General features: G+C 28.9%; 1 protein-coding gene across 1 annotated transcript; it reads left to right on the plus strand.

Moving 5' to 3' along the window:
• Nucleotides 1-867: 867 nt before the first annotated feature.
• Nucleotides 868-15,224, plus strand: LOC128387740 (polyamine-transporting ATPase 13A3-like). The gene is made up of 10 exons (XM_053347002.1): nucleotides 868-2,244; nucleotides 3,505-4,004; nucleotides 4,165-4,449; nucleotides 6,115-6,249; nucleotides 8,901-9,261; nucleotides 10,226-10,383; nucleotides 11,384-13,113; nucleotides 13,625-13,779; nucleotides 13,862-13,953; nucleotides 14,459-15,224. The coding sequence occupies exons 2-10, from the start codon at nucleotides 3,669-3,671 to the stop codon at nucleotides 14,909-14,911; spliced, it is 3,705 nt and encodes a 1,234-aa protein (XP_053202977.1). The 5' UTR covers nucleotides 868-2,244; nucleotides 3,505-3,668; the 3' UTR covers nucleotides 14,912-15,224.
• The last annotated feature ends 3,145 nt before the right edge of the window (nucleotides 15,225-18,369 follow it).

Raw genomic sequence — 18,369 nt, forward strand, 5'->3', positions numbered from 1 at the left:
AACAACAAAAATCCAATAACATTTAACGAGCACATAAAGATCAATGTAATCATGATACTTGAAACATGATAAGATAATTGTAATCGACGAGAAATCTTAGTTCAATCAACAATTAATCGGAATAGGATATTAATAACTGATCAATATTGTTTCTTTGTCATCAAATTGTTACATCGTAAAGAGTAAGTTGAGAGCAACCTTATACCATCAGAACTTATTTATTTTTCTTTAGCTTTTAATCAATCAAATCAACGAAAATCTCAATCAAATAATATCCTGAATTTACAATAGAAAGGGGGGAAAAATCAATCACATCATCATAGTTGAGTTTTAATTGTTGTTGAATTTTATCAAAAATCAAGACGAAACTTTTCCCGCAGAAATTAACTGTTTCATTGTTGTAATAGTTGTGGTTTCGATTGTCACTTAATTATTACAATCACAAGAGCTAATCGTTTATTAGAATTGAATTTTTCTCTTCGTTATCATCATCATGATCCCTTTTGATATCCTGGCCTCTTATCATCTCTGTCTCTTGATTTTTTCGTTGATAATTTCATTCAAATTGTCATCATCGTATTAGATTTGATTGGTTATGGTTAAAGAAATGAGAATGAGAAAAATAAACTTCCATTCTTAACGAAGCGAATTGTATTCAACATCAACAGCGAAAAACAAGATCGTAATCATTACGTCGTTGATCATTGATGTTGACTGATTGTTAGTTAGGTAGTGGGTTTAGAATTAGTTGATTGTTGCAATCGCGTTAATCAACCAAGGTTAAATCAACTTTTTCCCTTCTCTTATCAAGTTTTCCTTTGCTTGAAACTTTTCATTATTTTCCATGAAGTTTAGAAATTTTCTCATTTCTATTTTCTTTTACACTTGTTAACCACTCGGTTATTTCAATAGTTTTGTCTGGTTTATCATTATAATCACAACCAGAACAACAATTAAACCTTAATTGTTGTTAACCAGTTAACATCATTGATTGTCAACCTTTCGTTACAGTAACAACAACAACAACAACAACAGTCATCATGATAAGCAACAGTTTCATTGTGACTGTGTGATTTTGTCAACATCAAGATAATTTTTTGTTTCACCTAAAACAATTAAAACATTACGATTATGAAACAGTTTTCCAACTAATTGTAATCCATCATGTGAAGCAATTAAATTGTATAAGACCATTTATCATCGAGTGTTAATCAAAAACCCAAGACAAGGTTAAAACTACCTGTTGGACAGCAATTATTATAATTGTTTCTAATCACAATTACAATCAGTTAGATTTTGATTGACTCAATCGTATGTGATAAGCATCTTGGATTAATCACCACCACAGTCTAGATTTACTTGTGTGTGACACTTTCCGATGCTAGATTGTTATTATGAAAATGTCCTAATCCTCATGATAATCATGGTGGAAATTGTGGTTGGATGAAAAATCCTTGAGAGAGACAGCAAAAAAAAAACTAACCACAAATTCACAATGATGATAATAATCATTGAAAAGACTCAACAGATCTCATTGGGAGAGGCAAAGTAACTAGTTTTTTTTTTACTTTCTCAGTCTTACAGTTAAGACGATGAGGATGATAAAGATGATGAATATGAAGATGAAAATGTTGATGGAAAAGGAGGAAAACCATGGTAATCAAGATTAATCAGTTTTGATTGCATTGGATTGTAAAGGGAAACAAAAATAGAGAGTAAGAGACTCAATTAGAGATCAACAAGTTGTCTTGGTGATTATTATTACTATTATGTGATTAAATTGATTCTCATCATTATGATTAACAATTTGAATTGATTTTCCTTTTAATATCATCAACAAGTTGCAACAATTAAAGAGATTTTCTGTCTTCTCTATTAGTTCGGTGACAATCAGCCAACTAATTAAAGGGCAAAGTTGTCCAATTCTGTTGTGATTATCGTTTACACTGAGGATATAAATGTTTTTCGTGTCCTGTTTCTGTTCACAATCAATTAATTGTGTCTTAATCAACAACCTAGTGATTAGTTGACAATCTAATAAAACCAATATGTTATCAGGAAAATATATTGGTCATCAAGCTAATTCAGAACTTTATATATTGGAAACTATTATTTTCTGTTGGTCATTTTCATCATCATCTCATTTGTAAATCACCTTCCATCATCATCATCTCATTAAATTTTGATTATTGTCACAAATTTAATCATACAAGTTGATGATCAATTTTTGATTCAATCTCTCAAGTGAGTTGATCTTATTTCCGTAATTATAATTAACACCAAACAATCAAATGTCATTGCCAATCAATGGTAATACAATTACGATAAATACATTATATTTAATTGAAAGCGAGTTATCATCAGATGATTTTTTATTAGTTCAATTATAACTTTATTTTTTCTCTCTCTCTTCCTAAATTATGATAATTAATTAGATTAGAACACAATCAAATTGATCATCTAGCAACAATCAAATGTCTGAGTTTATTCATTGAACTTTTTTAACCTCAATCATTAATTTTTGGTGAAAACAACAACAAGAGTAACAATCAACTCTTGACAATCAACAGAGAGACAGTCAATGGGATTAATTGTTAATCGACTCAAATCAAATTGAATATATTTCCGGTTAATTCATGATGATAATAATGATGATTTGAAATGATTCTGAGTAAACAGGATAAGAATAAGTTGCAATCAAATGATAATAATAAACAATAATAATAATATGATTTGTCTACTATTCAATTGGATTGATGTTGAATATTACATATAAAAGCACTTGAATAACAGTATAAGGTAATAAAAGAAGAGAGAGAGAGAGAGTATCTAAATGAGAGAATGAGGATGATAAGGATGATAGTTAATGAGGATAAGAAGTAAATAAAACAAAAATCATCTGATTATTATCTTAAATCAGAGGGATAAGAAAAAGAGCAAGAAAAGAGAGAGAGAGAGTCGATCGGCAATTAAAGTAACGGTAAATTTCAAGCTAATATTGACAAAATTTCTTCAATTTCTCTGTTTAAATCTCAATATGGAAAAATATGATTACCATGGATCATGAGAAATCAGTATTCTCATTTAGTTTCCAAGATTCAATCGGTGAAATTGCATTGAACTTTTCTTCTCGAAAGGTTAAAAAACTACCCCAAAGGATAAAATAATAACAGTAAGAAAAAAAAAAGATTGAGATGGAAAATAAATTTGATTTTAATTACTGATCAACTTTAGATATTAATATACCATAACTTACAATTAATTAGTAGGAACAGTTTATTAGTGTAATTTGTCAAAGTATCAATTCCCTAATTGCACTTGATTAATTATTGCAAATAATCAATTATCATCAATTTACAATCAAGGATTAATTTATAAAACCAATTATGGCTTTTTGTTTGTATGCTCTCAATGATTGCTTATGATTAACTTTGATTGTTCAATGTAATTTTTGGATACAATTTAATTTCTCTTCTTGATTTTATTGTTAATTACTTTTCTCAGATTCAAAATTTGTGCCTTCTTTTGATACTATTATTATTATTTGTTCAAGTGCTCAACAATTAACCAACAATTAAGGATTTCAGTTGAATTACCTTTTTGTTTGTGCTCATCTAGCATTTCATCATCATCGTCATAATAATAATAATAATAATAAATTCTGTGTGATGAACTTTTCACCATCATCATCACCATCAGCTGATTTACCGGAAGAAATTCAATCTCATCGTGAACCTTTACCACCAACAAGTGAACTGACCACAGTTAAAATGTCTCGTAAGAAAAAGTCTCCCTCACCATATGATCGGATAAACATTGACGATGATGATGAAATGATCATCGAAGGTTATATGTGGTCATTAACGAGATCATTTTTTTTCTGGTGTACGACTTTACTTTCGTCCGGTTTTTTGGTCATGTTAACAACTTGGGAACCAAGTTATCAAATTAAACTGACCCATACTCGAAGTTCACTTGATCAAGCAGATAAAGTTATTCTAAGGGTAAATTTTATTCACAAAATTCTAAGATAATTGATTAACAATTTTAAATCAATTTCTTTTTTTTGTGTCTCTCTTGTTTTGTTTTCTTCCTGATCACCATCATCATCATCATCGCTTCAATTCATGGGTGATTGGACTTTATCATCATCATCATCATCAGGATTCTTATGGTGAAGAGTATGTTGAAACAGTGGTCAAGCCAGATTATTCTCGTAAGGAGAGAGCCCAGTTTTCATATTTTTACCATAAGAAGATTAAATATCTATGGAGACCTGAATTAAGTCAATTTACTAAATTAACTGGACTTGAGAAGGAAAAATGTGGATCAATCTATTCAATGAGTGAAGGATTGACCAATTCAGATGCAAAAATCAGGCAATCACTTTATGGGATTAATTCAATTATCATTCAAGTTGAGCCAATTACAAAGTTAATCTTAAATCAGGTAAGAGATTCACACAATTAACAGATTGATTAATATATTAATACATGATAATCATCATGATAATCATTCAAATTTCCTGTTAGATTAAAAGATTATCATCTTTGATTATCTTTACCATTTGAATACAATGTTATTAATAATAAAATTGGATTATCTTGATGACCATTATGTTTTTGACCTTTACTAAGGTGAAAGGTTGAAAGACTTACTTAATAATGTATATTCAGTGGATGGACAATGACATTTCAAAGTTATTATTACCTGTGGTCATTTGATAGAAAGAGTCAAGTCTAATTTTCATTGGTCAGTTACTTGATATTTTCAGAAGGGGATCAATTAGATTGTGACTCTTACGCAGTAATTAGTTGATTACATTACTTAATAAAAACTTAATCATGATTAATTGATAATGATAATTATCTTAGGGTTGAGACGATACTTTTTTTTTGTTCATCACAAATCAAATTATTTGTTTATTTTACCTTCTTCTTAATTGTTGATTGATATTATTATAACCAATAAGGATGTTGATTGTTAATTTAATGATAATGGATTTGATGATTAAGTTAATGGTGAAGATTGATTTTGAATCATTGTTGCTAATTGTATTTAATTGATTGCCAGTTAACCTTTATAACCATTGGAATGAACATTAATTACCAAATATAATGTAAATGAATTAATCATTATAAAGTTAATCAGCTTTTCTTTTCAAATTAAAATTGATTGTTCAAGTGAATGAGTTAATTGTTGCTGTGTTATCAAAATGTAATATCCTGAGATTGGCTGCTAATTATATTTACTTTTGATTGTTTTTCTCCAACTTTCTTAATTAATATTGATTTTAGTTCTAAACCATGTTAATTATAACTCAACCACAAATCAATTATCATTCAATCAAAGTGATCAACAGTTAATCATGGAAATTAAAAGATTGGTTATACAACAATTAACATGATAAACACTTACTATACATCAATTAATAGCTAGTAGAGAATACAATTAGTTTAATTGTTGTAAATTTTCATTAATCAACGTGACAAGATGATTAATAATGAGTTAATTTTTTTTCCTTTCAAATCTAAATTATTTATTTACTATTAATATCAAAAGTGATGGTTAAAAATAGCACAATTTGTTTGTTAATCAATTAACTAATCCAGTTGATGAAATGGAGAAAATATCAATATCAGTCTATTAATAATTAAATAATCATAAAAGTGATTAAACAATTTGAGAGTTAATTTCTCATTTAAATTAAAAGCAATTGATACAATCAAACAAGAAACAAAACTCATACTAAACTCACTGACCATTGGTAACGAAGGTTATTTTCTGAATACTGAGAAAATGATTCCCTGGTAATTGTAACTCTAATCTAATCAAATAATCAATTTGTTTATCAGTTAATTTAGTTGTCAATCTATTGATTGTTTGAAAAAAATAACATGTTTGGAAACACTGAGCTTAGAATTGATCATCATCATGTATTGAACGATTTTCTTGATAAAATTCAAACATTTTCCTCGATCTAATGTGATCATTATCACCTATCCAATTATATCCAATGAAATTCTGATAAAATTCATCATGTAACTAATCTTGTTTTTTTTTCATTTTCATCTTCTTTTTCATCATCATGATAATTTGCTCATATTCTGACAGATAAGCAATCCATTTTATGTATACCAGATATTCATTATTCTTGTCTGGATGATTCAACTTTACTATCAATTTGCTGGATGCGTTTTATTGTTTTCAATTATTTCAATCGCTCTTCATGTTCATGAGACAAGAAAGGTAAATATAAATTTCTGAAAAAATTCACTTTCTGTTATCATATTAAACAAAAAGAGAATCCAAGAATCCACCAAGTCACAAAGTTCTTGTATTCATTATAATACGTAACTTTTCAACGAATATTTCTCTCTCTTAACCATAGTAATAGAAGTTAAATTATCACCATTAACATGAAGATAATCATGTTTTCCAGTTCTTGCTAATTTGGGTGTATCAGCACCAGAATATTAAGAAAAAGTATCATTCTTTTTGCCATTTTTTCAAAGTACTGAGAATATGTATATAAATATTAATATATTTGTCACCTCGAAATTGAAGCATTTGTCTTAATAATTTGAGCTCCTTTAGGGGCCAAGTAAATGTTTCCCGTGAGCCAACCAGACAACCATGTCCATTAGGTTCACCTCATTATCACCAGAACTTTTTCATCTTTACTATCACGAATACATTGAATAAGAAAAAGAAAAGGCATGAATTAAAACATTCTATCAAAACTGACCATTATAATTGGGATTATGATGATGATGATGATGATGATGATGATGGTCATTTATGAGATGGAAAGAGAGAGAGAGAGAAATATTCTGGTCAAGTATTACAAGTATGTTGTCTGTTCATCTTTGTTTCATCAGCTGAGACATGGTCATTTCAACAACTCTTTACTTGTATCACATAAATATATAATATCATCTTTAAGATGCTTGACCAACTTGCAGATAGGTTAACTTAATAATATGATATATTTATTTATCCAAGAAGAAATATTTCAACAGGAATACTCAGAATTGGCTTAGTATTTATATTCCAATAATATTTAACTAGATTATGATAATTGAGGGGAAAAAATCAGATTGAATACCATTGGAATAAATTATTCTGATTTGAGTTACATTACTGTTTTTTTTTGTTTCATCGTCAATTTAATCCAATTGTTTGATCATCACCATCACAATCAATTGATTGTATTAGTCAATCTAAATTGCATTGTTGTCATTTCTCACAATATAATCGTTTATTCATTTTCCAACATTGGTGATAACAATTTCTCACTGAATAATCATCTCCATGAAAATCAGATTATCAATATCACTTTTTTTTCTTTATTCAGATTCAAGGTTATCTAAATTTTAGATACTTGACCATTAAGATGAGCTTCATACTCATGGTAATCAGATTCAATCATTGAGAAAATATCTGCGTTCATGTTGGTTTTAATTGTTTACAAGCCAATTTAATAATTTAAAACACAAGCTCGATTGAATCTGTGGGTCAACTTGATTAACTGACTAATCAATACTTCTGATTAACCGATTCTAGATAATCAGGTTAATCAAGGGATATAAACAATTAGGTGAAGAATACATATCATGTAAACAAAGAGATAAAACTTTTTTTATTACTCTGATTGATCCGATAATCGACTGATTGTTGATTATTGTCAACACTATGTAAATCATTAATCTTTTATTGGTGACATTTAATTGCTCAATCAATATTATCATTTAATCAACAACAATGATTTAATAATAATTTATCCTTTTTTTTCGTGAAAGTAAAATTAATTGTTCACTTTTATTGCTCAACATTTACGATTAAATTGTTAACCAGGTTAACCAATTGTTATGGTTCCAGTGATTCTAATTGTTATCATGGGTATTTTTTCTCATTCTACCGACAATCAACTAATTCAATTCAAATTCAACAATTTAAATTGAAATTTTGGTTGATTTATCTCTCTCTCTCTCTCTCTCAATGGTTATTTGAAACAATCAAATTTAATTGAATTACCACAGATCAAAATGATTTAGTTTGAAAAGATTTACTTCTCATCTTTTCTATTTCCGTTTCCTGGGATAAAAGATATTCAATTATTTACACATTCAAAGCCACTATCTTATTGAAAGATTTTGCTGTTGACTGTTTGCTTTAATAGCTTAAATCTAAATCGTAAAATTAACTTAATTGTAAATCAAATTAGCCACGAATTGGTTATCACAAAGATTACAAAAAGTGATCTCTAGGATCGTTATAACTTTAACTGGAGTCAAAATTAAGAGCTTACATTTACAACCAAACAATTGATTAAATTACTAATTAAATCTTATGCTTAAACCCTGATTGGTTTGTTTACGTTGATTTACATGTGATTTAAACTGATTGTCACTAATTAATTGATCAAGAAAATAAGAAGAAGAAAAAATTACATGACATGAAATCATCTTGTTTCAATAAGTGAATGAAAATAGTGATTTATAGTAAATGGAATCAAATTAATTATAAGCTAATCAGGTTAGATAAGTTGTTAATTGTTAAGCTTGAGAAAATGATTTAGTCGTTGATGGTGATTAACTTTTGAAAAGAAATTGAATTCCCTGATCACATTGAAAGTGATGAAAAGACAAATGATAAAGATAGAGAAAAGTTCTGTCATGATAAGTATCATGCACGAGCACTGAAAATTCAACCATTCACGTTACTTGGAAACGAGTTTATTACCAAATGATCAACACGATACTCCTTAATTGTCCATAATTAATTCTATTAATTGTTGACCAAAGAAGATTAATTGATCAACTGAAAATGTGGAAATCGAATCATCAAATCAGAAATAATAATGGAATTTTTTTTTCTCTCTCTCTTATTTTTCTAAGCAAAGTATGGCTCTTCGAGAAAAAGTTCATTCGGAATCGGAGATTGTTGTACTTCGTGAGGGTGTCATGGCTTCCAAATCATCAACCCAATTGGTCCCTGGTGATATAATTATATTGGCACCTAATTGTTCATTCATCATTGAATGTGATGCTGTACTTTTATCGGGCTCATGTACTGTCGATGAGAGTATGTTAACAGGTGAATCAGAGCCGATCAGTAAAGTGGCCTTAACCGATGATCCAAATACAATGTATACACCAAACTCCCACAAGAAAAATACTCTATTCTGTGGAACTGAGATAATTCATGTTCAATCATCTTCAGATAAAATTCATGTTAAAGCTTTGGTGGTTCGAATAGGTAAGTTTATTCAAGGATGAACAAAACATGATGATGATGAATTATAATATGTATAAGTTACTTGATTCCACAAGATTCTCATTCCCTGACTCTAGTATTTTATATAGAATTTTCATCTTCATCACAATTTACATTTACCTCTAACAATCAATCCTCCTGAGAAAATTAATATTGAATTATAATCTAATCTCATCACAATCAAATGAAGTAATTATTGTCAATGGTAAAATATTAGGAAAACAACTTAAATCAATCATTATCTTTAAAATTCAGCTTCATCATATTCATGGTGACATTTTATCATATCGATATTAATAATTTGGGATCATCACTGAATGTTGAGCTTCATTTCAATAATATTGATCAAAATGAATTTTCTCGTCTTTAGCCAAACAATTAACCTAATTGTTAAAAAGAGATAGGAAAAGTATATTAATACAAATATAATTTTCTTTTCAACAATTGAATTTCATGATTAATGTTCATGGTGTCCGTATATAGCCTGAAGGCATTGGGGAAAAAAATAATCAAATGAACATGAAAAAATATGAATCAACTTTTCCGGCTATGATTCTGATTCAATCAAAATCGATTGTAAACTAAAGACGCTGATGATTAAATGACCTGAAGGCAAATTTTTCAACAAAAAAAAATAATAAACAGAAAAAGATTAAGATTCTAGATTAAATTGTAAAAGTCTATTTTAATCCCAATATTTAACCAACAAACAATTGATTCAGTTATCGAGTGATAATAAAAAAAGTGATTATATTGATTTAAGAATTCATTCATTTTCAATCATTTACCGTTAGATATTAGACTTTTACAATATTTACTATTTTCTAACAATAGTTACATGGAAAGTTTATTAATAATAATATAAACTGGATTAATCGACATTAGAATACAGATAGAAGACGTTTAATTGTTGAAATAATTTCTCTTTCTCTCTTAATTGTTACAGGTTATTCAACAACCAAAGGTGAATTGGTACGAAATATATTATTCCCGAAACCAGTTAATTTCCAATTAAAACAAGATCTAATTAAATGTATGATACTTTTTTTCATCTTGGGTATTCCTTCAATGGCTTATACTGCATATATATTTGTCTCATTTGGGGTAAGTTAAATTTTCCTAATTTAATTATGACAATTGCAACGTAAATTAACAATCAACAGGTTGGATGTTAATCAGTTGCAATTGTAGTTGATTGTTTTAAAAACGTGATTAAAACTTTCAGTGGGTTTTTCTAATCAAATGATATTGATTCTCGAGTGTAAAAAATTTTACCAGCAAAACTTTTATTTCAAACAAATTGATTGACCTTTTTTTAGTAAATTGTTATTGATTGATTAAAACTTTGATTACGAAATATATTGACAATCAATAATAATACATCAAGGTGGGTAGACGATGATTATGATGACAATTAAATATTTGATAAAAATATGATTAACTTTTGATCACAATCAAAGAGTAAATGTTAATCCTGATTGTTTAATTTTCCATCTTCATTAGTCTAAATATGAATATGATTATCTAATTGGTGCTAATCATCATGTTGACGATCAAATCAACTGATTCTATTGATCTAATTTTAATTTAATCTGTCATTTGAGATTCTTTGATTTTGTAATAAGTGTTTCCAAACTATTAATATGTAACAATTAATCACCATTAAATCAGATTTAAATGATTAAATTATCGTATAAGCTTATGTTTCATTAAATCTCAATTTTATAATCGTCAAGATTAACTTAATCATTGGGATTAAAGATACAATAAGATTACTAATATTATTATCATATATTACATTATGTAATTAAGATTTGATTTACAATGGAAACAACAACAATAAGATTTAATTAAATCAGTTCAAAGTTAACAAATAATTATTCAAATTGGAAACTTTTAATTTCCTGTTAGTAGTCATGTTAATATCATGGTAATCATAACTGTAAATATTATTTATCATCTACAATTAGACTAAATTAAATTGTTGACAGGGTAACATGAACAATTTAAAGAAATGTATAAATTTAATTTCCAAAAACTGTCTTGTAATAATTTCAATTGTTTTGACTTTTTTTTCACTTTTTCTTTGGGTACAAATTTTCAGGCTTCACTTTATGATACAATTATCATTGTGGTCGATATTGCAACTTTCCTGGTTCCACCGTTGTTACCCGCCGTGATGACCTCGATAAACGCTTATGCTCAAAAACGCCTTCGCAAGGCGGAAATTTTTTGCCTTGACACCAATTTTATCAATGCCGGTGGTTCCATTGATATGGTTTGTTTTGATAAAACGGGTACTCTTACCGAGGATAGTATTGACATTGCCGGTGTTATACCTTCGGTCAATGGTTTATTTGCTCGGCCTGAGCGTAAATTAACTACTCTTGACCGTCATGGTAATTTGGTCGCTATTCTTACTAATTGTCATTCGTTAATCCATCGAAATAAACGGCTCGATGGTGATCGACAAGAGATTCGTATGTTTGAATCGGTTGAAGGTGAATTTCTTGATGATACTTTTGTCAATGAAAACGGTGCTTTTGAACGTTTACCTGATCGAATTATTGGCTTTAAAAATGGTCCAAACGATTTAATCTTTGGTCTTATTCGTTTATTTCCATTTGATTCTACCTTACAAAGAATGGCGGTCGTTGTAAAACGAGCTCATTCCAATTCTTATTTGGTTCTCATGAAAGGAGCACCAGAAGCGATTCGAACCTTTTGTATTGAGTCAAGTATTCCAAATGATTTTGATTCAATGTTGGCCAGTTACACACGCGATGGAATGAGAGTCATGGCCGCTGCTTCACGAATAATTGACGACAATTTAGTCGATCTACAGGGATTGGTTAAAATGCCTCGAGAAGAAATCGAACATTCAATGATATTTGATGGACTAATCGTCTTTCAAAATCAATTGAAGCCCGAAACAGAGCCAACTTTAACCGCTCTTAAAGAGGTTGGCATCAGAACAATAATGGCCACAGGTGATAATATATTAACAGCACTTTCAGTAGCTCGTGATTGTGGTATGATCAATGAAGCTGATTCTGTGGTTCAAGTTGAAGCTCGACTCATTAATAATGGTACACTTGAGACACTTTATCGATATGTTAAACTACCTGGAATTTCAGAGAAATTGAACATTGATGAGTCACAGATGAAATACGGTGATGATATAATAACACCAATGATCAAGAAACGTGAATGGCATGTGTCCATTGAGGGTCGATCATTTGAACTTATTCGCTCTTATGATCGTTCCCTTTTAGCGAAAATTGTTCATAGAGGGACAATTTTCGCTCGAATGTTACCCGATCATAAGTTACACCTTATCGATGAGATTCAGCGACAAGGTCATCAGGTAGCCATGTGTGGAGATGGTGCCAATGATTGTGGTGCCTTACGATTAGCCAATTGTGGTATCTCTCTATCGATGGCTGAAAGTTCAGTTGCATCACCGTTTACTTATACCAAGAAAAACATTGAATGTGTTCCCATACTCATAAGCGAGGGACGTGCCACCCTTGCAGCGACTTTAGGTGCCTTCAAGTATCAAGCATCATATTGTTTTGTCCTTCTCTCAGCAGTGCTCATCCTTTTCTGGGAAGGTGCTAAACTATCCGATGGTGGATTTGTCTTTATTGATATTATACTCAACATGTTTCCACCTCTAGTTTTTGGTACTACCAAAGCTTATCCTCGATTAACCCGACGTCGACCTTTACCTTCCCTATTTGACTTTAGTCCACTTTTTTCAATCTTCTCATTTGTGACCATTCAAATTATTATTTATTTAATTGCTAGGGAATATCTTCTAATACAAGATTGGTAAGTAAATCAAGAAAAGCAAACATTCATTTGAATTAATTTGGTTAATCAGTTTAAAGTATCCAGTTCACTTGTAACACTTATCATAATCAATTAATTTTCATAGAAAATAGTTTTTAATCAACGACAATTTACAAATCATTGAAGAGAAATGTAATTTATTAATAATTTGAGTGACATTATCAGTCAGTAATACTTTGAAACGACAATAATCAAATAATTGTGGAGTTTGCTCTGATTAAAAACAAGTAGTAATCATCAACATCATAAGAGTGATTGTTAATTGTTGTTGATTATAAAAAAAGCGAAATCAAAGTAAACAATTTATCTGTCGATTAAGTGATAATATCAAATCAATTGATAAAATGTTGACAAAAGATAAAATTACAAAATGATCAGTCTCTCATATTCAATTGTAATGTAAACATTGTTGATTATCAAACAACTAACCATAATCATTAGTTGTTTGATAATCAACCAAGATTAACAATTAACTGATTATCATTTCCAGGTACCAGCCATTTGTTTTCAATGCAACCGAAATCCATAGACCAGAATCATCTCATATGACATTGACAATCCTTTCAGTCAACACAATGTCTTATGTAATTGCAGCGATCATCTTTGCCTCTGGTCCACCATTTAGAATGAGCTTTCTAACAAATAGTGAGTGTCAAGTATCAACTTAATCAACGATTAAAAGTTTTTAATCTGTCCCTTTTTTTTTTGTTCACACAATTAAATCCAGAAATTTACACATTCGTTGTATTATTAAACTTTGCCTTGGTTATAATCGTTACCGTTTATCCAGCTCCTGGTTTCCTATTGGATTATGTTGGTGTAAGTATTATTAATACAATTTTACTCGAAGAATTAATAAAAAAATCTCACAATACAATCCAGTTGATTATACCAATATGATTACTGTGATCTACTTTCATCAATTAAATTAACTAATTGTTTGTTTACTTGTTTATTTGTTTGTGTGTACATTTGTTTGTATATCAAAGTAGCTCAATGTTTAATTTTTTTTCCTAATGATTTTGATAATAGTTACACTTGGTTGATTGTTTAATGAGACATTATGAGAGAAAAGTATTATATAAATTAACAATTAAGTAAACAATTAACTCACAATTTACATGATGATAATACTTGAGATACTTGAAAATGAAAGTAATAGTTAATTAACAGCAATTTAATTTACACTGGGTAACTTATTTTTCAATTAAACTGTTTCCATGACAATTGGCTGAGTTAAATTGTTTCATTGTACTATTTAATTTGTAACTCTTTAAATTAACTGGATTTAATTTAATCTCTCTCTCTCTCTTTTAATCAATAGTTTAAAGATGTACCCGATATTGAATATAAATTAACTCTTCTCTCATTGGGATTAGCTAATCTTGGTATATCTTATACTTGGGAAGCCATTTTCTTACAAAGTGATTATTCAACTGGATTAAACTTTTGTTCAAAGTTAATCCAATGGAAACGTAAGAAACCATTGTATCAACAAATTGAGACTGAATTATCATTACAAGATGATTGGCCTCCAGTGATTAAGGCAACTAATCAAACGTACAACAATTTTAATCACAATCAACTTGATGATGATGATGATAATCAACATCGTTACTATGCTGATCAACATAATCAATCAACTAACATTGACAACAATTGGATTCACCATTGTAATACTTTACCTGTTGATCATCGGATTAGCTTAGAGCCCAAAAGGACACTGGTCACTTTTACCAATCAAGAATATAATGTTGATAATAAAACATTTGATTAATTTAGTATCATTCACTAATCGTGCAATTAAATTAAATTGATTAACTCTTGTTAATATTGTTAATTACCGTAATTACCGTATACGAAAAAACAAAACAAAAAGAGATGAAAAAGTTTTACAAACTAATTTGCTAATCCGATTTTTGATCAACCCGATTAACTAATTGTGATATAATCATTATTTTTTATATATAATAATATTAATACCACGAAACAATTACTATGCTATTTGCTCATCATTGTTAATCATCACTTGATTTAAATTATAATTAACAAAATAAACTCTTATATTACCATTGATTATGAGATTTAAACTGTAAACTTGTATAATTAATTGTTTAATCAATTTTTCCTCCCCAGTAATCATTAAAAGTTAATTAACTGATCAATCAAAGTTTAATCTTAATAGATTTTTACTTCTCAATCTCTCATAATGTAACTTTGATTAACTTTTCATTTTCACCTTAAAATGAATTAATGTTGTTTTCATTTCATTTTCTTACCTTTTTCATTAATAATTACTTAATCATCTCTGATTAACTGATTATGTTTTTATAGAGAAAAAAAAGTGCAATCTAATTGTCATTAATCAATTTAAAAATTGGAAAATGATTAAGACTGATAATCATCTCATTTGAGTAACGGTTCCGAATTGGGAGAGATCAGATTTTAACGTTATAATATTGTTGAAAGTTTAAAGTGTAGCATTGAAATTCTGATGATATTTATTGAATTTTATTACAAATAATACGAAAAAGAAATAATTTGATATTGAATTATAAGTTATTCTTGATAACATTGTGAGTATTATTGATAAAAGGTTATAAAAGTTCAGACCAATTCCCAGAACTGATCATTAGATAACTCATATAAGCACCATGTTGATTACATGGTGTTGTTTCATCTCCGTCTTTGGTTAAAGATTTATTATCAGATTGTCACATGGTGAAACTGAAAATTCAATAAATGACAAGATAAAGATAGAGATTAATTCTGATGAGACATCATTTACAAATCAGAATAGTGAATATTATATAAGATGAATACTTTTTTTCTATCTAATGTATTATGACAAGCACAGAAGCGAATCGTTGATCTTTTATTGTTCTAGAAAAGGTCAATGAACTTGAATCAACACCTAATTATCATGGAATTTTAGATTCAGATGAACTTTCAGAGTCCTTTCCTTTTCTTATAAGTGATCAACCTTTTCGGTTGAAAGTTAATGATGATTTTGAATCTCAATTAAATAGTAATTGGGTTTAGTTAATTTTATGTTATTCAACTGGACTGAGTGCAATCCAGTTAATTATATCTCACTTGATTGAGATAATTAAATATTGATAGTCTTGTTTGGTACAATATTAATTAGCAATTATCGTTAACAGGATTAATAGGAAATAAGGAAGAAAACAAAGAAACTTGATGATAATGGTGATGATTCTGAGAATTGACTCTGAAAACTTGAAATCACGGAAACAATAAGATATCAAGATAATCAAGAGATTTCATGATAACTTACTGATCTTGGTGAACAACTTCTGATTAATTAAGATAATAATTCATGAAATTGGCGATTATCGTTAAAATATTAATAAAGTTCGAGATTGAGGATGAGATACGAAAAGCTCTGGCAGAATAATAACATTACTTATCGTAATTTTTTCCATATTCAATCAGGTCTCATAATACCAAAGTTTCCGAAAAACAATGGATTGGGAACTAAGTTTAAGTAATAATAATAATTCTTGTTCAATTGTTAATCCAGAACTTTTCGTAAACAATTAATTATTCATCAAGAATCTATTCAGTTGTTATCCAATTCAATATTATACTATTTTAGTCCAGTAGATAATATTTGTTAGTCTAATGATAATCTCTTCATATCTCCTCAGTTCATGAACTTTTCATATGAGGAAACAATCTATCTCTTTGTCCTGGAATATTTTCCAAGATTTTATCGAATTGATTTGAATAAAGTATTTGATTTTTAGAGAGAGAGAGAGAGAGAGAGAGAGAGAGAGAGAGAGAGAGAGAGAGAGAGAGAGAGAGAGAGAGTATGATTGCTTAAAATAGATACATTTATGCACCTGAAAAAGAATGATTTTTTTCTTTAAAGAAAATTTTTTATATGAATATCTATATTATTCATCGTAACACCCACACAAGGGGTTAGGAAAAATTTTCTAATAAGATTACCAATAAGAGACTTTCAAGTTAATTTAGATTTTTTTCTTCATAATTAGATAATAATCATCAGAAATTATAGAAATATTTTCATAATCATGATACTTATTATTACAATAATTATAAAACTCTGACCATGATCACATCAAGTATGATGATTGAATAGTTGGAAAGAAAAGAGAGAACCTCGAAAATGAACAAAAATTCCCAATAGATTGTTCAAGTAAACCATTAGAACTCAATGACTTTTCCAGTTCGATGTTGACAGTCTTGTTTATTCAATCAGTTGTAACCAAGGATGATGACGATGATGATGATGATGATGGAATAAAAATATGAAATCGTCATCTTCTTTATGATAAAGCAATAGTTACCTGGGAAACTATCAAGATAATTTGGTTACATTATTTTCATTCCTCTTCCTTCATCTTCATGGTTCATCAAGTCTCTCTCTCTCTCTCTCTCTCTCTCTCTCTCTCTCTCTTTCTCTTCACCATGCAGAATCCCAATGGTTTGATTATTTCCATTTGTTGTGGTGAGATAAAGTTTACTTCCTCCCTGATGAGCTCCCATGCGATTATCATGATCAAATGATTCTGCTTGAAAGACTATAACAATTCAAATCTTTTCCTATTTCCACTTTACAAGTTATCTCAGCTTCATGGTGAGACTTTTTATCATCACCCAAATAATGTATAATAAATGAGCATCAACAATGAAAATTAATCTGATTTTTCTTGTTAATCTAATCCTGAAAATCTGATTGCAACAATTTACCAATTTAAATTGTGCAAACTTTAAATCGGTTCAAATCATAGCAGCTTTTCAGTTACGAAATTGGTTCTTAACCATATTTGAACGATTATTTCTCGTAATTTTTCAGGGTAATTATCTTTCATAAGATTCGTAGCATTTCTGATGAGTCCGAGAGAAGAAAAAATTGAGCATGATTAACAAGATAATTAGTTATATCTTGTTTGACGCACTAATTAGTGATTAATCTTTTACTGATAATTAAAGTGATCAACAGCTAATCAAATTAAATCATCACGTGGTGATTTAATATTGGAAATAAGTTTAAAATTCAACTTCTATCATGATGTCATTAATCAAACCTAAGTTGAAATCGCCATTGAAATTGTTATAACTGAATCTCATTCAAATTTATCAATTAAAGTCTCTTGATAGAGTCAGAACTTTTTCCGGTGGAATGATTCATTTGTAAGAACTTATTTCGACAAGGTTTCAGTAATTTTTACCTCTTTCTGAATG

Source organism: Panonychus citri, unplaced genomic scaffold (assembly GCF_014898815.1).
Source record: "Panonychus citri isolate SS breed McGregor unplaced genomic scaffold, ASM1489881v1 Contig00092, whole genome shotgun sequence".
In the NCBI taxonomy this organism is placed as follows: Eukaryota; Metazoa; Arthropoda; class Arachnida; order Trombidiformes; family Tetranychidae; genus Panonychus; species Panonychus citri.